General features: G+C 37.6%; 1 protein-coding gene across 3 annotated transcripts in view; it reads left to right on the top strand.

Annotated features, from left to right (window-relative positions):
* Window positions 1–26,163, top strand: part of AKAP7 (A-kinase anchoring protein 7) — a 150,564-nt gene that overhangs the window by 51,108 nt on the left and 73,293 nt on the right. For all 3 annotated transcript variants that reach the window (XM_036903787.2, XM_036903788.2, XM_036903789.2), the window contains exon 6: window positions 2,395–2,507. In XM_036903787.2, the coding sequence (XP_036759682.2) occupies window positions 2,395–2,507 (113 nt within the window). The remainder of the gene's footprint in view (window positions 1–2,394; window positions 2,508–26,163) is intronic.

Raw genomic sequence — 26,163 nt, 5'->3', positions numbered from 1 at the left:
CTTCTTTTACCGACTTTGGGCCTCATTTGTTCTTCTTTTTCTAGTTTCATTAATTATGAATTAGACTGTTAATATGGAATTGTTCTTCTTTTCTGAGGTAGGCCATTGCAATATACTTTCCTCTTAGCATGGCCTTTGCTGTGTCCCACATATTTTGTGGTATCAAATTATTGTTGTCATTTGTCTACATGTATTGCTTGATCTCTTTTTATTTGATCATTGATCCATTGATTATTTAGGAACATGTTGCTAAGCCTACATGTGTTTGTGGGCTTTTTCATTTTCTTTGTGTAATTTATTTCTAGTTCCATAATTTTCTGTTCTGAGAAGCTGGTTGGTACAATTTCAATCTTTTTGAATTTACTGAGGCTCTTTTTGTTCCTTAGTATATGATCTATTCTTGAAAATGTTCTATTTGCACTTGAGAAGAATGTGTATCCTGCTGCTTTTTGGTGAGTGTTCTGTAGATGTGTGTGCAGATATTTATTTTGAAACTCCACTCTTTGGTATTCTGTTGTTTATTCTTTCTTCTTTCTTTTTTTTTCTCTCTCTGTTTCATTTAAAAATTTTTAGAAAGCAACTGCTTTATTGAGATATAATTCACATACCATAAAGTTCATCTTTTTTAGAGCATATAATTCAGTGATGTTTATTTTGTTTATTTTTGTTTTTCATTGATATATAGTTGACATATATTACTTTCAGGTGTACAACATAGTGTTTTGACAGTTATTTACATTATGAAATGCTCACCATGAAAAGTGTGGTTACCATCTGTCACCACATAAAGTTATTACAGTATTATTGACTGTATAACATATGCTGTACTTTTAATCCCCATGACTTAGTTATTTTCTAACTGGAATTTTGTACCTGTTAATGCCCTTTACCTATTTTTCCTGTTCTCTCTACTCTCTCCCCTCTGGTAGCCACTGCTTTTTTCTCTGTGTATTGAGTCTGTTTCTCTGTGTTTTATTTTGGGTAGTTTCTGTTGCTGTGTCTTCAAGTTCACTAATTTTTTTTGTTCTGCAGTGCCCAGTCTGTTAACTCTATCCAGTTGTTTCTCTCAAATATTGCAATTTTCATCTTTATAAGTTTGATTTGGGCCCTTTTTTATAGTTTGCGTGTCTCTACTTTTTGAACATAAAAATGTGCAGTTATAACAATTTTTTTGATGGCCTTAACTGCTAATTCTAATGTTTGTGTCAGTTCTGGGTCACTTCTAATCTCATTATGGTCATATTTTTCTACTTGTTTGCTTACCTGGTTATTTTTGATTAGATGTCAGGCATTGTGATATTTACCTTGTTTGTCTGGATAGTTTTATATTCCTTTAAGTGTTCTTGGGTTTTGTTCTGGGACACAATTAGATTACTTGGGAACAGTGTTTTCCTTTTGGGTCTTGCTCCTAAGTTTTGTTGGTGGGATTACAGCAATACCAGTCCAGAGGTAATTTTTCCCTACCACTGAGGCACGGTCCTTCTCTTTATCCTACTTATTGTCCCCTGAGTCTTGAGGTTTTTCCAGTCTGACTCATGAGAACAAACAATATTCCTGCCCCTGTGTGAGTGCTGGGCACTATTTCCTCTAATCCTTTCGAACATGCATTTCCCATCCTCAGGTTGTTTGCTCACATACATGCACTGAGGGACCCTTTGTAAGTCTGTGGGGTGTTCTTTCTGTGCAAGGCCTCACTTTTTTATCACTTTGCTGTGTGGGCTCTAGATTCCTTGGCCTCTCATACTCTCAGCTCTTTTCCTCAACTCAGTGAGAAAACTGGGCACCATCTGGGTTTCTCCTCCTTGCACAGGGGCCTAGACACTCAAAGATGCCAGCTGGGTGACCAGAAGGGCTCATCTTGTTTGTTTCCCATTTCTCATTGACCTTCATTGCTTCATGTGTAAGTGTCTTCAAAACCATCATTTCATAATCTTTGTCCCATTATTGATGTCCCAGATGGGAGGGTAAATCCAATTCTTGTTGTTCCATCTTCCATCTTGTGCTTCCATCCAGAAGCAGAAGTTTTAGATATGAAGGGTACAGATAAGCTAGTCTGTTTTTATGCATGTGGACACCACTGGGATAGTTAGTGAAAATCAGTATTGTATCAGCCAAACACTAATTTTATTTATTAAATGTTTCCTTTTCAAATAGCTGCTTCTGTGTGCTTTACCCAAAGCTTGAAATCACTGCAAATTTTTCTGTCATAATATATTTGCTGTTCTACACATTGTGTTTTATCTTTCTTTTTTATAACCTCAAACAGATATTTAATCTTCATTATACAATAATTTGTTATTTTTTTCAATTGCCATTTTTATTATTAAAGACAGATGTATGTTATGAAAATTATGAGCCAAGAACAGTAATATTTTTGTGTTTAATTTTCTTCAGAGGCTGCAAAAAGGACATTTCAGGGAAAAGGTATCATGGCAGGAGAAAGCAGACATTTTAAGCCTCATTTGACCTTCATGAAGTTGTCCAAAGTACCATGGCTCCGGAAGAAGGTGAGCAGACATTTTTATTGTAAAAGCCTTGTTTTACTGGCTACACCAACCTTAAGCATGGTTGGGAGCATGAGTAGCATTTCTAGTGCTTTCTGATATCCTACCACTGTTGTTCCTGGGACTCCAAGTGAGCCTGGTTCTAACTCCCAAGGATGCTGAGTTGGCTCATGAGCCCCCACACAGGCACTCACAGCCGTGCCCTCCTTTGGCTCCGTGGCTGTTAGCTGCATACCTGGACCAACATTCACTGCTGCTTTGTCTGTTGCTGCGTCTGCTTCCTCCCTTGAAGAGCATCAAGGCAGTGCCAGGGCCCCGTTTCTTTGCTTATGATTGTTTGCAGCCTGCTGCCCTCAGAGCTTCCTCCACTGGCCTGCATGTCCTGGTGCTGCTCACTGCAAATGGTTCTTTAAGATGGGACCAGCTTTTTTATTCCCTTTCCACAGCTCTTCAAGGTTCCCAAAAGACCACCTTGCTCTTTCGGCAGTTGTCTCCATTGAGAGCTTGGAGCAAGTGTTCCAGGGACTGGGAAAGAGGGTAACAGAGGGACTCCCTCCTCCCTGGTACTTAAAAGTACTTCTCCCTGAAGATGTTCAACAGTGTCATAAGCCAAGGGACATGTCTGTTGACTTCCCCTATGCCAGGGTGACTTTCTGCTTTGCCAGGCTACCCCCTTCTCCCTCTAATGTTGGAATTATTATCGACTTCTTCTGGATTAATGAGCATTTCTCCTGGAATCCTAAAGGCACCCTTTATTGTTTTTCCCATTTCAGCCTAGGGAGTTTCTCAGGCAAATTAAGACATCTGCTAACCTGCTCTGATATATCAGAGCTTTGGAGATGGGCATGCAGATTAATATTCACTCCTGCTCTCCATGACCCTTTGCTGCAGTTAAGACTGATTTGCAGCTCTATAAATGAAGGTCATGTTTATTAGTAAGTAGATCTTTTTTCTAAAGTTTTGCTAAACTCTTAATTGTAATTTCTCCATTTTGTGTTTAATGTCTCTGCTCAGAAAGTCTTTTTGGTCCCTTAAAATGTGTTTGGGTTATTGACCATCCCGTGGTTATGAGTTTTCTACAAGCTACCACAAACATCTCTAAGAGATACCTTGCATGTTTTTTCTTGATAACTGTTCCCCAATTCAATAATAACTATAGTAGATGCCATTCTGGAGTATTTAGGTAAAAATAATTTGTGTAAATAATAGATTTTGAAATTTGGAATAACAACTGACAAAACTTGTAGACTGACAGTTTACTTCTTTACTCGTTATCTTTCTTGTTTTGCTTTCAAACGGACTGTCCTCTTCCCAGTGGTTCCAAACTTAAATCACAGAATGACAAATCAGTGGTGAAGGTAACATCCACATTTCACAATGTTTCTTTGTCTTTACAATATTAACCTAGAAATGAGAGCTCCCAAGGACATTTACCAAAGGAATGTGTAAACTGCTTTAGAATCTCAATTTCGACATTTCAGACTGAATTTAAATAATTTTTTGGCAGTTAATTTCACAGAATCTGCTCTCTTCCTTTGTGCAAAAGGATATGAGACTTGGAAAATGTTAAGTGACTGACATGAGATTACATTCTCTTCAGCTGCAGAGCCCTGTGTGGAACCCATCTTATCTCCTTCTTAGGCTCATAATCTTCCCTCCCACTCGCCACATCCAGTTCATCCAAATTAATTTCTATTTGTGAGGAGCTCCCTGATCCAAATCACGTTACTCCCACAAAAATTTACTGAGTGCCTTCTCTGTGCCAGACACAGGATGCTGGGCCTAGGGTTATGATCAAAATAGAAACAGTCACTGCTTAAATGGAGTATAAAGCCTAATTCAGGTTGTATTTTGTTTAGATTAGAATGTGAATTATGACCTTACTGCCTTTCAGGAAACCAAATAAGAACTATTAATTTATGGAATGACTGTTCCTGTTACTACTATAGTGTTTCTGAATGCTTAGTAAGTATATCTTACACTTTGGGATTCATGAGTCACCTGGGGTACTTGTTGAAGCTGATTTCTACCCTCTAACTTCAAATCTGGAGTTGCACCTAAAGACCTGACTTTTGATGGTCAATAAATGCCACAGGTAATCCTGATCCAACTGGTCTGCAGAATAGTATACTCTGAAACCTGCAGACTTAAATAAATACTCAGCATTGTTTTTTTATTCAGCAAATCATTGGTTCCACTGTAAAAAATTAAAGCTAAAATGAAAAGGTGACATACATGAAAGTGGATTTTTATTATACATTGTGGTTTGGAATGCAGATTACTTGAAAATGTGTGGCTCTTCAATCTCTTTCTTAGCTTTTTTACATTTCCAACTATCTATTCTGTTTCAGCACTCCTCTCTCAATTCTCTTCTGAGTTTTTGTTCTGGTCCACTAATTTACACAGGAGTGACCAGATAAAGCCAGTCATGGAATGTATTGCTAATGTTCAGTGTTATTTTGATTGACAATGAAATAATAGGAGAGAGAGAGAGGAGTGTAAAATAATAGGTTTTTTACTACTCAAATATTACAAAGTTTGTCTCATTTGAAATGCATTCTTTTATTTTAAAACTTACTTTAATTATAAGAGTATTAGGCAAATATCTGTTCATTATAAACAGTCCAAATACATACAAACCTTAGAGGGAAATATACAAATATACAATTTTTCCCTCATTACCATCCTGCCATCTGCTTCCTCTCAATATAATTTGTCTTTCTGTAGATTATCACTGTTAATATATCCTTTTGACCTTCTATACACTGCAAATATATAAAGGTGAATATACATGCATATAGTTGCTTTAAAACAGAAATAATATGTATTTTGATTTGTTATAATTTTTTCTCCCCTTGATATATAATTAGGTTGTTTCCTGTTTCTTTGCTACCACAAACAATGCTATAGTGAACATCCTTGTTCATTTTTCTTTGGGTAGTTACATCACTTTTTCAAAAAACTAGTTCGTTATAGTGTAATTCTAAGGTCAAAAGTATTGTACATTTTAACTTTTCAAAAACACCACAAATTGCCTTTTAAAACAATGGTGCCAAAATAGTAGTAGACGCAGACACTGAGAAGTGGTTACCATGAGGGAGGGGTTAGGTTGGTGGGTGGGGAGAGTTAGGGGGATAAAGGGGCACAAAAACTCTCAATCATAATGTAAGTTCCTCATGGGGATGGTAGTATAGCATGGAGATCATAGCTAATGATTCTGTAACATCTTCCTGTGTTGACAGATAATAACCACACTTGTTGGGGGTGAGGATTTAATAATGTGTGTAACTGTGGAACCACTGTATTATATACTTGAAATCAATCTAGATTGTGTATCAACTATACTTCAATTAATAAAAGAACAATGGTGCCAATTTATACTTCCAATCACATTGTATGAAGAGGAACATTTATTTATTAGTGTAAATTTGACCATCAAGAATTATGAATGGAGGCTCACAAATTGCTGTGGCCCTTAGAGTTATGAATTAAGCAATTCCCATAAAAAAATTGAAATGCTCGTATTCTTTAAGAAGTCTGTGCTACTGAAATTATCCTAAAGAAATAGCTTTTTATTGAGATATAATTAATGTACAGCATTATATAAATTTAAGATGTGAACATAATGATTTAATATATATATTGCAGAATGATTTCCACAGTAGGGTTAGTTACACATCCATCACCTCACACAATTACCTTTTTTTTTTCTTTTGTGGTGAGAACTTTTAAGATCTACTCTCTGAGCAACTTTCAAATATGTAATACTGTATTATTAACTATAGTCACCATGCTGTACGTTATATCCCCAGGACTTAATTATTTTATAACTAAGAAATAATTTGAAAGAAGAAATTTTTAATGTGTTCAGTAAAGATGTCTACTGAAGCATAATTTATAATAGGGAAAAATTAGAAATAGCTTCCATAGCAATGAAGGAATGTTTAACTCAATTATGGTAAATCATATCGATAATTTAAGAACTACTAAAATAGATACTGATAAGGATTCTATAATAGCATAAAAAGGTAAAACATACAATGTATACTATAATTAAAGTTGATTAAAAAGTTTCCTTGGGTTTGCTTTGAATACACCTTATTTGCTTCAGTGGATTTTAGAGGTAAAAAGTAGGTTCCCACAATTGTTTAAGTCCATGATTTTTCTGGTAGATCAGTGAATACAGCTGAACTTAATGTCCCCTGGACTATAGCAAATCCCCCTTGACATATTCAGGATTCCCATCTCGGTTGGTTGGAGGTTTGCTGGAATTCAGAGGAAGTGTGGGACCTTGGAGGGCTGAGCACAGGTGACAGTAGTGATGGACAAGTCAGATGTCCCATGACAAATCAGGGGTGATGGGAAGCCACTGGACGCAGAAAGCCTGAAGGTTTTCCATATCCTGAAGAGTGTTCTTTGAGTTTCTGGTATGGATAGGTGGTGCATAGTAATAGGTGGTGCATAGTAAGAGTGTCTTGAAAAGAACCAATGATATCTTCCACTAAGATGCTCTGTTTTGAAGATTGTTGACAGTTGTTTTCTCTAAATTTCAATTTGACCTGCTAGAAAGTCATCTGAAAATGTAGCAAGTATATACTGGTGCATGCCTAAGATACTGGGGGTACTGTTGTCAGGGTAGACATAGTAATTATTGGTAAAAAGGTAGAGAAATGCTCTGGATCATTTATAAGCAAATTCTGAGATAGGATAGATGATCTACTCATTATTATCTACAGGAGGTGTAACCAGTTCTTCTGTAGCAGTACCTCAATTGATTTTTTTTTTCACCATATACTGTGGCATTTTCTTCCAACCTAAAAAGCTGTTATCCATGCCAACATAAAAAGATTCAAAGTTGGCGTTGTGATTGGTCTGTTTATGGTAAAATATCTCATTGACATTAACGATGCAGACAGATGTCTGGTTCAGGGGATGATTTTCATCACCACTGGGATGGTTGTGAAGATCTAGTGTGAGGATTTCCCAGTGGTGTTCAGTGTTGGCTGCAGAAGTCCCTACTCTTATGGGGTGCCGTCCTCTGATAGGCACTGTTTGCAGGTAACACCATTCAGTAGAAGTAACCCAAAGCCAGGTGGGGTAACCAAAAGCCCAGTGGCACTACCAAAAGTTCTATAGATTGTGTTCAGATTTTTGAAAATATAGAAACTTTCTTTCAAATTTCCTGATATGGAACTCCCTCTGCTACAGTGTGGTATTTTGGTTCCCAAGCTAGAGAACTGAGTTCTCTAATTCAGATTCTGAGAAACAAGACTTTCTTGGCAATTACATATTTTTCTAACACCAGGAGGCATTTATTCAATGTGTTAGTTTTGCATATTCTTAGTTTGAAATTATAGAGGGTTATATTTCATTAGAGAATATTGAAAGTAGTTATTGTATATTTTACAGCTATTTGGCTTATCACTGTGTTCTTGAAGTAGTAGATTTTTTTCATCTAATCGAACTTCAGAAAATCTTATTAAATTGCTATGTCTCTGAAATAGTAACTAATATTCAGCTTACATATATAGTTTCCCTAGAATATATTTGTTTCACATGGTTAGTCTGCTACTTGTTTAGCTCTCTGCTTTTTATAATGCGTTCTTTTGGATTTATATTTTTCTCATTGAGTGACCTTGTGCTTCTGTAACTTAACATTGCAGAGACTGGTTGGTTAGGAGTGTGTGCTAACACTTGGTGGCAGAAGAAGACCAGTTTCAAATCAAACAAGCATCTTAATGCAGATCTAGATTCCTCAAAAATAAATGTGATTTTTTTCATGAATAGATCAGTTGTTTTGAAACGTAAATAATTTTCTAGGTTTTTTAGATAGCTTTCCTGATTTATGACTCTTTCAAATTACTAACGTAGCACTTCAACTCTCAAAGCTACAGTTTATTAATTGGCACTGCCTTTTAGCAGCTTTGCAGAGTCAGGCAATGAGAGAACTTCAGAGTGTAAGAAATTATTTTTGAAATTATTAGCTACAACTGCCATTTAGACTGTTTAGAGTGCAGAATTTGACATGCATAGAGCAAGGGCAGAGGGGTGGTTATCTGACCATGTGATAATGAAGCAGAGGGGAAGTGGCGAAGAAGATATGAGGCAGTTATCAGTAGGAGTGGCAATTGGTAGTGAAAAAGGAAAACGTGTGGGTGAAAATTCTGTTCTGATGGTACAGTTAAGGGGAAAACCCAGTCCCTGAATTGTTTTGTGACTAAATATACAGGACCAAGATTGTAATTAAAAATTTCTGCACTAGGTTGGCCAAATCCCACCCTTCTCTACATCCTTCCCTAGCTGGGACCCCTTGCTGTTTGTCTTTCCTCACCTACTACCATTATTTACTCCTCTGTGCCTTATTAGTTAGCACATTTCTCAGGACTCTCTCTCAACTGGCTGGTATAATTAGGCTGCTACTTGCTTTCCTCGTTCTGCATGATAATGTGCCTTTAGAAACCATTTCAAAGCTCAGGGCTACTAGCCTGTTCCTTCTTAAAGGAGTCTGTAATAAACTTGAAGGAGCAGAGTTCTCTTGTTTGGCTCTGTTGTTTGGCCTGGACAAATCTTATACTTCTCTTGACCTTTGCTTACACATAGTGAAAGGAGAAGCTTGGCTTAATCACTCTTGACTCCTGTGTTCTTCTGAAATGTCTGTGAGATGAGCATTTGACCAAATAGGCTAATTGGCGTCACATAGAGCATTGAAAAAAAAAAAACCTCAGATAGGCTTTCTTATATGCATGGAGGGAGAATGATGGGAAGGAGAAGAGTCTTTGAGTGCTGATAGGAGGATGGTGGTGGTGCGGGTTAAGTTTGTTCTCCTGGGTACTTGTCTCTGCTTTTTGTCTATGCTACAAAGAATTGAATGGCAGAGACAAAGTAGCGAAGCAGAGTGGAAGTTTTATTTGAATATGCTGCAAGGGAGGAGTGGGCCAGAGTCAAGGTAGGCAAAGGCCCTGAACTTTTAGGGAAGGGTCTATTTATCCTGACCTAGCCTGGAAGTACTTCTTTGATTCACTGGGTGAGGTCATTTGTTTAACAGTTCTAGTTATACACCCATTCCTCTTGGTGGCATGTCTTTTCCCAGAATGTACACAGAAAAGCCCATGAGGGTGGGGGGAAGCAAAAGTACAACTTTATTTTAACGAGATTATGATGAGGTGTGGTTTGGGTGGTTCTTAGTTTTTTTGGTTGCCCCTGTGTTGGGACCTGGTGGGGACTGGTCTGGTGGCAATAGGCAAGGAAGTCATCTCCCTGCAAAGCCTTTGCTGTGTTCATGTGGGACCCCCTACCTGGGCAGAGTTTGGGCAGGTTTTGTTCCTTGAACCTTATCTTTCCCTTCCCCAGCTGCTCATGTCTCTCTTTCTACCTAACAGTGGTAACTTAGATATGAATCTTTCCATTGCTTTTCCTGGAAACCCTATAGAACAATAAAGACAATGGGGAAAACATCACAAACTGCATCTTTAGTGAAACTAGGAGGCAGAGAAATCTTTAAACACTAAATTCTGTGCAAATGTGGCCAGAAACAACTGAGACCAGCAGGACTTGTCTGAGAAGCTACTTCAGGATGGGGAAGACTGTAGAGTGAGGAGCAGGTATGTTGGTGACACATCTCCAAAATCATCAGCAAGTGTTCACTCCCAGAGAGTGAGGGCTCCGCTGTAGGAAGGCACAGAAGGTGTGAAAAGGGCCCTATAAGAGCGGAATCTCGGGAGCACTTCAGAGGGGAAGGAGCACCTTCAGTGGCTCAGTGAAGGAGCTCAGGGCTGGCGACAGAAAGGCAGGACAGGCAGGCTTCCACAGAGACCCCTATGGCAAAGAACAGCCCACCACCAGAGCAGAAGAGGGAGAAGCCTGGAGTACAGAAGCCTGCAGGACTACTCTGCCACTGCCTTCACCTGCTCCCTGAAAGGGGAGGTTGCCTACAGTGTCAGCAAGCCTTTATTATTCCAGACAAGCACTTAACTTCAAAGTATCTTTGGTATAAGGTAAAGCAGCTTTTTTCAGTAACTTATTCCTGAATCTCCCAATGCCAAATGAGTTAATTACTCACAGTTTGTAGTTGTTTTCAAGTCTATTTTCACATAACCTCACACACTTAGATCTCATGGAGAGTATGGAATTCTCCTTGGATTTTTCTTAAAGATCAGTAAGTAAACAAAACACAACAACACATCTTTTTGTTTTATTGGTTTTTACTTTTTTTTTGAACTAGAAATTCAGTGAGATCTGTGGTGAAATAGAATTATAATTTCATTTATTGTGTACCGAAGAGCACTATTTATAGCAAGTGACTTCACTTATGTTTCTAATGTACTTTTCTATTTCATGCTGTTGTGTGGTCTATTTCCATATATTGAAAAAAACTAAAAAAGTTTACTGTTGTTTAACAATTGGAAAAGATACCTGCAAATGTAAATTGACTGAATGTTTATTTGAAACCTTTTAGTATTTTACTATTTAACAATTGAAACATAAGGGAAATAAACAGAAGGTTGAATAATTTTAAGGGGGGTTTCTAGGAATTGACTAATGTCAGAATAACAAATGACTCTGACTCCTGGTTGGTCCTGATTTCTTTTAGAGATTTTGAAAACTTTGAGTACTCTAGAGGAAATGACATAGTCAATCTAATTGTAAATGTGTGCAAGGCGGAATGTAGATTTAAAGCAGGTATTTTCATTGGCATTTACTGAAATCTTTTTCCCAGAATGTCTCTCAGGGTTTTATGTGAGGCAAAGATTCTGTGATCAAATGAATGTTAGCAGTGATGGGTTAAATAAAGTTAATCTGATTCTTTATTTCAGGACTTCTTAGGATGTCTGAAATGCTATGTTTGTTGTGAATCTCAAGACATTACAGCAACAAAGGTTTATTTTTTTGCTTATGGACATGTGTGGCTCTGCTCCTCACTGTCTTTACCTAGGACCTTGGCTGATCAGCCTCCATCCAAGACCTTTTTGGTCTTTGGGCAGAAGAAGGGACGTGGGAAATCACAAACTAATTCTTAAAGCAGAGAAGTGACACACATCAGTCCTGCTCACATCTTATTGGCCGAAGCAAATCATGTGGTCCCTCTAAATTCAATAGTGCAGGATATACAATATACCTGCAAAAAGGGATACCACAAGGCAGGGGGACGGTGAATATGCTGAACCCTTATGTAATCTACCTCAGAATTCTTTCCTAAATGTATTTGACCAGCAAGTCCTTCTTTTCAACTACCACCCTATAAAGCTAGTTTTTGGCAGAGCATGGAATAGCAAATGCTGATCTTGATAATTCAGGCTTGATAGTTCAAATATTTTTGCCTTAAAAATCCAGATTCAGTGGACATTTTCATTTATTTTCTAGCATTTGTATCCACAGACAAAATTCTTACTTAAGTGTAATTTAAGAAACAAAGTTTTAGAATTGGTATTGAAAGATGCAGTAACAAAGTATTCAAGGTGATTAGAGAATTGCGTGCATTTGCCTTAAATATATTAAAAAATGTGAATGTTCTGTTTATCTCAATTATTGTCATTAGTAATGGGAAAATTTTTTTTCTCACAAAGTCATTTTTAGAAATTTTTGAAACTGCTATTAATTTCATTTTCCTAGTTGACAGAATGGTGCATACTGATACTGCATCAAACTGGTAAGTCCCCAGTGGCTTTGATTATGGTTAAAGGCAAACAGAGCATATGATTCAGAAAACTTAAGCTTTATTCCAAAGTAGTGTTGATACAGAATTATTTAGCTTGTTTAGTAAGTTGCAGTAGCTAATTTCCTACCGCCTGAATGGTCACATAAAAGGAAACCAGCAAAAATTATTTGGATGGTAATAAGATTTTCTCTACTACAGGAAAGAGTGGCCAAGTTCAACAGCCAACCTTTTAAATTATAATTGTAATAAAGGAAGGTAAAGCTGTATTTTTCTTGAGAGCCCCACTTAGATTTGAGGGAAAACTAAGTTGCAATCAAAAACTGTAATTAGTTTACATCGGAATTATATTTCCATTCCTAAATATGAGCTGACTAATTTTGGCCACTCTTAGCCTCTCAAGAAGATGTACCTTAAAAACAGAGTATTACTAATTCTTTGGATTACTAAGTTTGTCAGTTCCTTTTCTTTGGGTTACTCTAGTAAATTAAAGAAATTTTTATCTTGCTTAAGGTGATCAATGTATATATGTCACAGTTCATCAAGCTCTATGTTAAGATTTGTGCATTTTATTGTATGTACCTCAATTTAAAAAAATTATTGGCTTCTTTGGCAGGTTGAAATTTCACATTATCTGTAGTTGAAGGCATAACAAAACTTACTCATCTTACATAAATGACTAGCCACCCTTGACTACAGGAACTCCAGCTTGGTTCCTGCAGTACGTGTTCTTTCTCTGAAAAAATGGTAACATTTTTATTTGTTGCCAAAGTGTGACACCATTTTGGAGACCCATCTTTTAGGCCTTCTAAGTACAACTGTATCTTTATCTTCAAGCTGATGGCCCACGTATGAAAGTCATCCTCTTTTTCATGGATGCCTCCTGCCTCCCCCACAGCTGAATTTGATTAATAATTTGTTACTCAACTCTATTTGGACCAGAGCATTTCTGTCATAGTAATTTCACATTTCGCTTCTTCATTGACTCTGCCTCTCCCACAGCTGAATTTGATTAATAATTTGTTACTCAACTTTATTTGGACCAGACCATTTCTGTCATAGTAATTTCACATTTCCCAGCACCACTGTGGATCTTAATCAGCCATTACGTGGGAGACTGTTCTTTGTGCCTCCCTCTAGTGGTTGTGAACCTATTCATACCCATTCCATTTTTCAGACTTGGTCCCTTTTGTATTCTGTCTTGCTCCTCACCATCCCTGACCTACCCTGATAATCAGAGAAAGGTAGACAGAGTACGTTGTATTCTTAGACTTCCAGTGAAAATATCTGTAGGCCTTAATTCAGTGGAACTAAGTGGGGGGAGTAGTCACCTGCGAATAAGCTGAATGGCTAGGGAAATCATGTCAAACATACTTCTAAACAGGTTGTAACTTCCTATCATACTTGTCCCTACTGGCAAATGCCAAAATTGTACAAAGTGAGGATGGGGTGGACATGGAGGAAATACTGTCAAGTTTGACTGGTTTAGCTTTCCTGAGGCCTTGCCCACTATGACAGCACAGACTGGGTGTAGCCAAACAGGAATATGCCTGTGCATGTAATTTGTGTACACTGTCATCCTAAGATACCGATTCCTTGCTTCTTGTTAACTTTTGATTTTAATTAATTTTTCTTTCCTTTTTTCCTTTTTTTCTATTTTAGTATCATTAATCTACAATTACATGAGGAACATTGTATTTACTAGACTCCCCCCATCACCAAGTCCACACCACATACCCCATTACAGTCACTGTCCATCTGCGTAGTAAGATGCTATAGAATCACTACTTGTCTTCTCTGTGTTGTACAGCCCTCCCCATGCCCCCGCCCTACATTATGTCTGCTAATAGTAATGCCCCTTTTTTTTCCCCTTATCCCTCCCTTCCCACCCATCCTCCCCAGTCCCTTTCCCTTTGGTAACTGTTAGTCCATTCTTGGGTTCTGTGAGTCTGCTGCTGTTTTGTTCCTTCAGTTTATTTCTTTGTTCTTATACTCCACAGATGAGTGAGATCATTTGGTACTTGTCTTTTTCCGCCTGGCTTATTTCACTGAGCATAATACCCTCTAGCTCCATCCATGTTGTTGCAATGGTAGGATGTTTTCTTCTTATGGCTGAATAATATTCCATTGTGTATATGTACCACATCTTCTTTATCCATTCATCTATTGATGGACACTTAGGTTGCTTCCATTTCTTGGCTATTGTAAATAGTGCTGTGATAAACACAGGGGTGCATATATCTTTTTCAAACTGGGCTGCTGCATTCTTAGGGTGAATTCCTAGAAGTGGAATTCCTGGGTCAAATGGTATTTCTATTTTGAGTTTTTTGAGGAACCTCCATACTGCTTTCCACAATGGTTGAACTAATTTACATTCCCACCAACAGTGTAGGAGGGTTCCCCTTTCTCCACAACCTCACAACATTTGTTGTTGTTTGTCTTTCAGATGGTGGCCATCCTTACAGGTATGAGGTGATATCTCATTGTGATTTTAATTTGCATTTCCCTGATGATTAGTGCTGTGGAGCATCTTTTCATGTGTCTGTTGGCCATCTGAATTTCTTCTTTTGAGAAGTGTCTGTTCAGATCCTGTGCCCATTTTTTAATTGGATTGTTTGCTTTTTGGTTGTTGAGGTGCATGAGGTCTTTATATATTTTGGATGTCAATCCTTTATTGGACTGTCATTTATGAATATATTCTCCCATACTGTAGGATGCCTTTTTCTGCTGATGGTGTCCTTTTCTGTACAGAAACTTTTCAGCTTAATATAGTCCCACTTGTTCATTTTTGCTTTTGTTTCCCTTGCCCGGGGAGATATGTTCATGAAGAAGTGGCTCATGTTTATGTCCAAGAGATTTTTGCCTATGTTTTTTTCTAAGAGTTTTATGGTTTCATGACTTACATTCAGGTCTTTGATCCATTTGAATTTACTTTTGTGTATGGGGTTAGACAATGATCCAGTTTCATTCTCTTCCATGTAGCTGTCCAGTTTTGCCAACACAGCTGTTGAAGAGGCTGTCATTTCCCCATTGTATGTCCATGGCTCCTTTATCGTATATTAATTGACCATATATGTTTGGGTTAATATTTGGATTCTCTGTTCTGTTCCACTGGTCTGTGGGTCTGTTCTTGTGCCAGTACCAAATTGTCTTGATTACTGTGGCTTTGTAGTAGAGCTTGAAGTTGGGAAGCGAGATCCCCCCTGCTTTATTCTTCCTTCTCAGGATTGCTTAGGCTATTTGGGGTCTTTTGTGGTTCCATATGAATTTTTGAACTTTGTTCCAGTTCGTTGAAGAATGCTGTTGGTATTTTGATAGGGATTGCATTGAATCTGTAGATTGCTTTAGGCAGGATCGCCATTTTGTTTTAATTTATTTTTTGCCTACCAAATCCGAAGTCCATTTAATTAGTCTAGGAGTACTTCTTGAAATTTTAAAGATACTGAATTTTAAAAATCTCTAAATGAAAATATTGTGTGAAAATTATTGGCTTGTCTGATACCCTTTTTTTACTGTACTCTACTTGAAGCAATCTTTAACCTAATATTTATAGATATGTACTAACTCTGAGTTCATTAGGAAAACCATGTAACTTATGTTTTTTTTTCGTAGCAAAGCAATTAATTTTAAATTTTTATGTATGTATATGAATGATCTATATAATTTACATTCAATATAGAGAGCTTTTTATATTTGATAATGTATAGAACATAATCTCTTACATAACATCTTGATATCAAACTGTATTTCAAGTGTACACCAAGGGGAGACTTCATAATTAAATGTTTGATTAAATTTGAAGTATGGACAAAAGATTCCAATTACATGTCATACATAAAATTATTTGGCATAGCAATGTGTGTCATATTAAATCTTTGGATAAACTTTTTTTCAGTTTACATTTTATGCAGAAAACAGAAAATGAAATACACATATTTATCCTTTTGTTTTTTTTTCCTAATGATTGTCTTCCGCAGACTAGTTAGGCTCAGCTCTTCTCCTTTTCCTTGACTCACCAGTCTCCTGTTCCAGTATCTCCCCTGTAGGTCTAAACAATTCAAAGATATAGTGCCGTTCTGGAGTGAAGAGTGTTTCTCTGGACGTTGAGGAGCTTTTTCTTAAATGCCTCATGGAGCTTGCTGTCAGGCAGTCTTTGCCAGTGTGGTAGTTCTTCCTTTTAGGAATTGTTTCCAGTGTATGATGCAAGGTGCAGGGGCAGAGCCCTTTGGGAATGTTGTCAATTCAACAGGGGGTGCTTCTGGGTAGCAGATTGCCTCAGCACAATCTTCAAGTCCCTGTTTTCTCTTTGAGTCCGATATGCTTCACAGAACTTGGAGATCTTGTCAGTGATTTTGGGTACATTTCTTGCTCTACTTGGAGAGAAGCATTCATTTTGAAATTGGTTTAAGAGCTACATGATTCTTGGGTCATGTATTTAAGGACTGTTCCATATCCAACTATCATATTTTTTTTCTATCAAAACCTTTTTTATCTAGTAGGATATCCAGGGAACGTTTCCAACCAGATAAAGTGGAAAGGCTTGTATCATTGAGCACCTTTCTTCCTTGTTCCATTTCCTGACCAAGAGCACACTTGGTGTAAATCTAGTGATGTTATTTCTTACCCACTTCCTCACTCAGCTCTTGCAACCTTCCTTTGTTGGGGCACCTTCCTCTGGTAGGTAGGGGCTTCTGTCCTAAGTGGTGTACAGGGAGTATGCCTGGGCAGTTGAAAGAGGATGGTTAGGTAAGATAAAGCATTTTATTGAGATAAATGGGTGAGGGGGAGGAAGGAAGAAGGTTAATGGGAGGGGAGTAAAGGAAATTGATTGATTTATAAGAAAGTGGGAAAGAAACAAGTACTAGATGCATAGGAGCAGGATGGGCTACAAAAACACTCTAGGTCTTTCTGCTTAACATTACAAGGCTACAATTAGTGATGTCTGTGGATATATTTAAAATATTTTGCCAAAGTACAGTCCCTTCTACACTGTCTAGGTATTTAACTCTCATTTAAATCGTATCTTTGGCTGTAGTTAGGTCTGAAGTTCTGTTTATAGATAATCTAATCAATATAGGTGAATTTTGACCTCTTGGCTATCAAAGCAGAACACATTCAACCACAATGTAAGTGTGTTGCAGTGTATAGCCCAGTATTACAAGGCAAGTTAAAATTGTTTGTTAGGATTTGTCTATGAACTTATTTCTGAATGATCTTCTGCAGAACAGCTTTAGTCGTGTTTCACTGTTGAGATCCTGAGAATTTTTTACACCAGTGGCTTGCCGACATCACTTACTTAATGTTGGCAAGAATTTACTAGAAGGGAAAGCTATTGCATTGAAGGAGGAAAACATCTTAGGTTAAGTTGTAAGTGTATAGACCATATATGGTGAGAAATTTTGAGGTGGAAGATATTTTATATTTTATCTTTAGTTTATAGAACTTGGTGGTTAAGTTGGTGAATTCAGGACAACATGTTGTTATTTGCTCCAAACAGCGAAATATTAGGAAAACAGATGTGATAGGGAGGAGTAGGCTGTGGCTTGTTTATATTTGTGTGACCACAAGACTGTGGTGAGCCAAGAATACAGCTGGAGTTTGAGCAGGGGAAGCTGAGAGTCCAGCTGAGATTGAGCTGGAGGAATCATCTTGGGTGCCTCAGTTATGAGATTCTTTCTTTGTTTCATTATAATGAGAAGAACCACGTGCAAATACACAGTTACAAACATCTCAGGTATTGTGTGATCTCTCATGCAATACCTGAGAAGATGTGAGGAGGAATTGAGAAGAGGTTTGCTAAGCAGACAAAGAACTAGCTTACATGGAACAGACTCTTTCGTGAATTAGGTGTGTCCAGTGAGCTCATAGCCTTGAGAATGTCTTGGGTACCATCAAACTGTTGTCTCTCTGAACAACATGTCATGAGTCAGTGTAAGTGAGATCTTTGTAGGCTGAAGCCATGTTTCTTCTGTTCTGTTTGATGTCAGCACCTCATGGAAAGAAACTCCAGGCCCAGGAAGCAATACAGAAAGCTTTCGGTGACTTGTGTTAAGCGGCTTGTCCTATTAGAAGCTGCATATCACCTTTACTTTGTGACTGCTTTCCTTGCCCCTTGATGCCACCAAGGAGCAGCTAGCTCTTCTCTAAGTGTTAGTCTAGGTAGAACGAAGTGTCAACAGTAGATTCAAAAGAGAGCTCTAGCAGCTATGTTTCTGTTTATTACTTGCTGAAAGGTGAAATACTGTGAATGGTTAGATACAATGCTAGGGTAAAGAATTTTTTACTTTTTCTTTCCCTGAAGCTTCAAGCTTAAATGAGGTGGTGGTGCTAAGAACAAGTTTATAGAGGGATTAAGATGACCTACCTAAAGAAGCCCCATGGTGAGCTGTGTAGATGCTTCAGCATCAAGTCAACTGAAGAATTGAGAACTACTGTGTACTCAAATAAACAGCTCATTTAGAAAACCTAGACAATCTCTGCCAGTATTTTACTTGATTATTTGCATATTAACAGTACAAGAAGAGTCCTTTGTACAGGCTGATTATTTGGATAGTTTTTTCTATGTATAAGTAACATCTATGAATTCTTTCTCATTTTCCTCTATGAAGTTCAGTTACTATGAACATACAATTATGACTTGATTTATTAATATTAATGCATAATGTTGAAGGCAAGTATTTTAGAATAGTCGAGATTCCCAAAGTGATTTTCACACTTGCTTTAGAAATATGGTAGTATTTATGATTACATGAAAAATTAATGTCCTTAGAATTTTAATATTTTAGAGTGAACGGTGAAGAGCTTATATATTATGATTCTATTCTTTTCAGTTTATCTGTGTTTTCTACTTGTCCTGAATCCAAATCCAAGCTGTACCTTTTACTACTGTGTTTGTTTCAGTAAGTGACCTAATTCGCTGTGATTCAGTTTTCTTACCTAGGAATTATGACATTACCAATCTCACAGGGTTATTGTGATTATTGAGTTAATAAAAGTTCTTACAGCAGTGCCTGTACTTAGTAAATGCTATGGGTTTTTTTTTTGAAACTTCTGTTATACACATGAAAGAGCACCATTTCTTTTCAGATTGGTCCAATGCAGTAAGCAAAGCACCATGTCTTTTCTAGTCTCTATAACTCCTTACTTTTCATCTCTAAGCTTAGTAACAGGCACGGGGAAGAGTTTCAGGGTCTCAGGCAGGAAGCAGGCATGGTGGACTGGGGGACCAAGGCAGAGCCCAGCCCCATGGGCTGCCCCAGAGCGGTGGGAAGAAGAGATGGGAAGGCTGCCAGGCAGTTGTGACCCAGGGGTGCTAGACACGGGATCCGAAGTCACCATGCTATCCTAGAGCCTGTCAGCTATTGCGGTGACATTGCTTGTAGCTTTCCATCCCTGGGCAGAATGGAGCCTGAAGGGAAGGGCCTCTGTTACCCTGACTAAGCAGGGCTGAGGGATGGCTGCAGCTGACACAGAGGGTGTCGTGGAGTCTGTATCAGGAGGAGGGTGGAAATGAAACAGTGCAAAGCACAGAAAATGTAGTTATGCCAAGAGATAAGGAAGGGGTCATTAAGAAATGTAGTTAAGTTTTGCCTCAGAGAAGTCCCATGTCAATATATACTCTTTGTATAACTTTGAATTGCCAATATGTAACTTTTCATTAGAGGCAGTGATCATGAAATCATAGAAATGATTTTAGTTTTTCAACCAGTATCATACCACTAAAGAAAGATATATAACCTTTTCCCACTTATGAAAATAAGTGTAAAAGATTACCATTCATCTTTAACCAGCTGGTCCCCAATGTTTGGTTTGACTCTTAATGTACATTCTGACTTTAGTTTCTAGTCATTATCATAGGAAATGCACGTTTCTTTTATAGCTGCATGACAGGAGTAAACTATTGGAACACACAGCAGAGTCTGGGAATGCCAAGCTTACCATCAGGAGGACATGTAATTTCTTTGTCTGATATGCAGCCTGTTTATATTTTCATCATGGAAATTGTGATTATGATAAAAAGATAAGTCAATAAAAAATTAACTTATATTGTAAAAAAAGCCAACCCTTCTTAATAAAACTGACATTTCATTGTTCCTTTGGATCACAATAACTTTGTCATAGACATTAAAGATGAATAGTAAGTTCTTTACCCTTCAGAACCTTAAATGAATGATTTCCACATTCAGATTGTTAACTAATGTGAATTTCATATTGCTTGGCTCTCTTCACTTCCTAAATTGAAAATAGAGTTGGATGATGATAATACAAGCCTGAGCCCTCTTTGGTACATATTAAATTATACATATCATTTAGCTAAATGTAAATGATCTGGTGAGTGCTTCCTGAGGAAATAATTTCCACGAACTCCTCAGATGCAGCCATCAGATGATTCTAAAAATACTCATACTCTCAGTGGCATTTTTCCTGTATTGGCTGTTGGGGTGCCAAGTTACAATCAAGAATGAAATTCTCAGGGTAGCATGGTACATCATATCAAAGGTTATCCAGTGGCTTTGAATATCACTTATGATTCTCCATAAACTATGACTGAAAATGGGCTAAAGGAAAGACTTCATTTCTAATGATTAACACACTGTTGAAAAGTTTTCCTGTTTGATGTATCTTGCCACTACTTTATTATTTCAATATCTAATATGCTGTGTTTAACTTCCTATTTTCTCTTTCAATGTTATATTGCATAATTGACATGTCAGCTATATTGAGTTACAAATGTGAGGTCCTTAAAAATATGCCTTGTCTCTGTTAGGTTCAAGGCAAAAATGACTTTCAAAAATAGTACTAGACAGCCACCAAGCATATTCAGGATTCCAGGGTTACAACACCCCTCCTTAGTATGGTTTTGTCAAAGATACCCCACATATTGTTTCTCCACATTGGAAATGATGCCAACTTTCTTAGACTTTATAGGTCAGATTTCCCAGGCTTTAACCATTTTCATGATTTTCTTTGAGCTCTCCTAACATGTTCTATCTCTACTGAACTTTAAATGACAGGGTACCTTAGAAAGGGCCTGACCTCTGAAGAAGGGAAGTGGAGAATAATTTAGGGTCTAAAACCTGAAAATGATGCCATCAACAGCCTTTTATTTATTTATTTATTTATTTATTTATTTATTTATTTATTTATTATTTTGGTATCATTAATCTACAATTACATGAAGAACATTATGTTTACTAGGCTCTCCCCTTCACCAAGTCCCCCCCATATACCCCTTCACAGTCACTGTCCATCAGCATAGTAAGACGCTATAAAATCACTACTTGTCTTCTCTGTGTTGCACAGCCCTCCCTGTGCCCCCCCGACACTATACATGCTAATCGTAATGCCCCCTTTCTTTTTCCCTGCCCTTGTCCCTCCCTTCCCACCCATACTCCCCAGTCCCTTTCCCTTTGGTAACTATTAGTCCATTCTTGGGTTCTGTGATTCTGCTGCTGCTTTGTTCCTTCAATTTTCCTTTGTTCTTATACTCCACATATGAGTGAAATCATTTGGTACTTGTCTTTCTCCGCCTGGCTTATTTCACTGAGCATAATACCCTCTAGCTCCATCCATGTTGTTGCAAATGGTAGGATCTGTTTTTTTCTTATGGCTGAGTAATATTCCATTGTGTATATGTACCACATCGTCTTTATCCATTCATCTACTGATGGACGCTTAGGTTGCTTCCATATCTTGGCTATTGTAAATAGTGCAGTGATAAACATAGGGGTGCATCTGCCTTTTTCAAACTGGAGTGCTGCATTCTTAGGGTAAATTCGTAGAAGTGGAATTCCTGGGTCAAATGGTACTTCTATTTTGAGCATTCTGAGGAACCTCCATACTGCTTTCCACAAAGGTTGAACTAATTTACATTCCCACCAGCAGTGTAGGAGGGTTCCCCTTTCTCCACAACCTCACCAACATTTGTTGTTGTTTGTCTTTTCGATGATGGCGATCCTTACTGGTGTGAGGTGATATCTCATTGTGGTTTTAATTTGCATTTCTCTGATGACTAGCGATGTGGAGCATCTTTTCATGTGTCTGTTGGCCATCTGAATTTCTTCTTTAGAGAACTGTCTATTCAGGTCCTCTGCCCATTTTTTAATTGGATTATTTGCTTTTTGTTTGTTGAGGTGTGTGAGCTTTTTATATATTTTGGATGTCAATCCTTTATTGGATCTGTCATTTATGAATACATTCTCCCATACTGTAGGATGCCTTTTTGTTCTACTGATGGTGTCCTTTGCTGTACAGAAGCTTTTCAGCTTGATATAGTCCCATTTATTCATTTTTGCTTTTGTTTCCCTTGCCCAGGGAGATATGTTCATGAAGAAGTCACTCATGTTTATGTCGATGAGATTTTTGCCTATGTTTTTTTCTAAGAGTTTTATGGTTTCATGACTTACATTCAGGTCTTTGATCCATTTTGAATTTACTTTTGTATATGGGGTTAGACAGTGATCCAGTTTCATTCTCTTACATGTAGCTGTCCAGTTTTGCCAGCACCATCTGTTGAAGAGACTGTCATTTCCCCGTTGTATGTCCATGGCTCCTTTATTGTATATTTATTGGCCATATATGTTTGGGTTAATGTTTGGAGTCTCTATTCTGTTCCACTGGTCTATGGCTCTGTTCTTGTGCCAGTACCAAATTGTCTTGATTACTGTGGCTTTGTAGTAGAGCTTGAAGTTGGGGAGTGAGATCACCCCCACTTTATTCTTCCTTCTCAGGATTGCTTTGGTTATTCAGGGTCTTTGGTGTTTCCATATAAATTTTTGAACTATTAGTTCCAGTTCATTGAAGAATGCTATTGGTAATTTGATAGGGTTTGCATCGAATCTGTATATTGCTTTGGGCAGGATGGCCATTTTGACGATATTAATTCTTCCTAACCAGGAGCATGGGATGAGTTTCCATTTGTTAGTGTCCTCTTTAATTTCTCTTAAGAGTGTCTTATAGTTTTCAGGGTATAGGTCTTTCACTTCCTTGGTTAGGTTTATTCCTAGGTATTTCATTCTTATTGATGCTATTGTGAATGGAATTGTTTTCCTGATTTCTCTTTCTATTAGTTCATTGTTGGTGTATAGGAAAGCCACAGATTTCTGTGTGTTAATTTTGTATCCTGCAACTTTGCTGAATTCCGATATTAGTTCTAGTAGTTTTGGAGTGGAGTCTTTAGGGTTTTTTATGTACAATATCATGTCATCTGCAAATAGTGACAGTTTGACTTCTTTACCAATCTGGATTCCTTGTATTTCTTTGTTTTGTCTAATTGCCGTGGCTAGGACCTCCAGTACTATGTTAAATAACAGTTGGGGGAGTGGGCATCCCTGTCTTGTTCCCGATCTCAGAGGAAAAGCTTTCAGCCTCTCGCTGTTCAGTATGATGTTAGCTGTGGGTTTATCATATACGACCTTTATTATATTGAGGTACTTGCCCTCTATGCCCATTTTGTTGAGAGTTTTTATTATGAATGGATGTTGAATTTTGTCGAATGTTTTTTCAGCATCTATGGAGATGATCATGTGGTTTTTGTCCTTCTTTTTGTTGATGTGGTGGATGATGTTGATGGATTTTCGAATGTTGTACCATCCTTGCATCCCTGGGATGAATCCCACTTGGTCATGGTGTATGATCCTTTTGATGTATTTTTGAATTCGGTTTGCTAATTTTGTTGAGTATTTTTGCATCTACGTTCATCAGGGATATTGGTCTGTAGTTTTCTTTTTTGGTGGGGTCTTTGCCTGGTTTTGGTATTAGGGTGATGTTGGCTTCATAGAATGAGTTTGGGAGTATTCCCTCCTCTTCTATTTTTTGGAAAACTTTAAGGAGAATGGGTTTTATGTCATCTCTGTATGTCTGATAAAATTCTGAAGTAAATCCATCTGGCCCGGGAGTTTTGTTCTTGGGTAGTTTTTTGATTACTGCTTCAATTTCGTTGCTGGTAATTGGTCTGTTTAGATTTTCTATTTCTTTCTGGGTCAGTCTTGGAAGGTTGTATTTTTCTAGGAAGTTGTCCATTTCTCCTAGGTTTTCCAGCTTGTTAGCATATAGGTTTTCATAGTACTCTCTAATAATTCTTTGTATTTCTGTGGGGTCCGTCGTGATTTTTCCTTTCTCGTTTCTGATTCTGTTGATGTGTGTTGACTCTCTTTTTCTCTTAATAAGTCTGGCTAGAGGCTTATCTATTTTGTTTTTTTTCTCGAAGAACCAGCTCTTGGTTTCATTGATTTTTTCAATTGTTTTATTCTTCTCAATTTTATTTATTTCTTCTCTGATCTTTATTATGTCCCTCCGTCTGCTGACCTTAGGCCTCATTTGTTCTTCTTTTCCAATTTCGACAATTGTGACATTAGACTATTCATTTGGGATTGTTGTTCCTTCTTTAAATATGCCTGGATTGCTATATACTTTCCTCTTAAGACTGCTTTTGCTGGGTCCCACAGAAGTTGGGGCTTAGTGTTGTTGTTGTCATTTGTTTCCATATATTGCTGGATCTCCATTTTGATTTGGTCATTGATCCTTTGATTATTTAGGAGCGTGTTGTTAAGCCTCCATGTGTTTGTGAGCCTCTTTGCTTTCTTTGTACAGTTTATTTCTAGTTTTATGCCTTTGTGGTCTGAAAAGTTGGTTGGTAGGATTTCAATCTTTTGGAATTTACTGAGGCTCTTTTTGTGGCCTAGTATATGGTCTATTCTGGAGAATGTTCTATGTGCACTTGAGAAGAATGTGTACCTTGTTGCTTTTGGATGTAGAGTTCTATAGATGTCTACTAGGTCCATCTGTTCTATTGTGTTGTTCAGTGCTTCTGTATCCTTACTTATTTTCTGTCTGGTGGATCTGTCCTTTGGAGTGAGTGGTGTGTTGAAGTCTCCCAAAATGAATGCATTGCATTCTGTTTCCTCCTTTAATTCTGTTAGTATTTGTTTCCCATATGCTGGTGCTCCTGTATTGGGTGCATATATGTTTATAATGGTTATATCCTCTTCTTGGACTAAGTCCTTTATCATTATGTAGTGTCCTTCTTTATCTCTTGTGACTTTCTTTGTTTTGAAGTCTATTTTGTCTGATACCAGTATTGCAACACCTGCTTTTTTCTCCCTGTTCTTTGCTTGAAATATCTTTTTCCATCCCTTGACTTTTAATCTTTGCATGTCTTTGGGTTTGAGGTGAGTCTCTTGTAAGCAGCATATAGATGGGTCTTGCTTTTTTATCCATTCTATTACTCTGTGTCTTTTGATAGGTGCATTCAGTCCATTTACATTTAGGGTAATTATTGAAAGATATGTACTTATTGCCATTGCAGGCTTTAGATTTGTGGTTACCAAAGGTTCAAGATTAGCTTCTTTACTACCTTACTGTCTAACTTAACTCGCTTATTGAGCTATTATAAACACAGTCTGATGATTATTTCTCTCCCTTCTTATTCCTCCTCCTCCTTTCTTCATATGTTGGTTGTTTTGTTCTGTGCTCTTTTTAGGAGTGCTCCCATCTAGAGCAGTCCCTCTAAAATACCCTGTAGAGGTGGTTTGTGGGAGGCAAATTCCCTCAAATTTTGCTTGTCTGGGAATTGTTTAATCCCTCCTCATATTTAAATGATAATTGTGCTGGATACAGTATCCTCGGTTCAAGGCCCTTCTGTTTCATTGCATTAAGTATATCATGCCATTCTCTTCTGGCCTGTAAGGTTTCTGTTGAGAAGTCTGATGATAGCCTGATGGGTTTTCCTTTGTAGGTGACCTTTTTTCTCTCTCTGGCTGCCTTTAATACTCTGTCCTTGTCCTTGATCTTTGCCATTTTAATTATTATGTGTCTTAGTGTTGTTCTTGTTGGGTCCCTTCTGTTGGGAGTTCTGTGTGCTTCTGTAGTCTGAGCAAGTATTTTCTCCCCCAGTTTGGGGAAGTTCTCAGCAATTATTTCTTCAAAGACACTTTCTATCCCTTTTTCTCTCTCTTCTTCTTCTGGTACCCGTATAATGCAGATATTGTTCCTTTTGGATTGATCTCA

The sequence above is a fragment of the Manis pentadactyla genome, chromosome 12 (genome assembly GCF_030020395.1).
Source record: "Manis pentadactyla isolate mManPen7 chromosome 12, mManPen7.hap1, whole genome shotgun sequence".
Classification (NCBI taxonomy): Eukaryota; Metazoa; Chordata; class Mammalia; order Pholidota; family Manidae; genus Manis; species Manis pentadactyla.
This window is presented reverse-complemented; position numbering and strand designations above follow the sequence as displayed.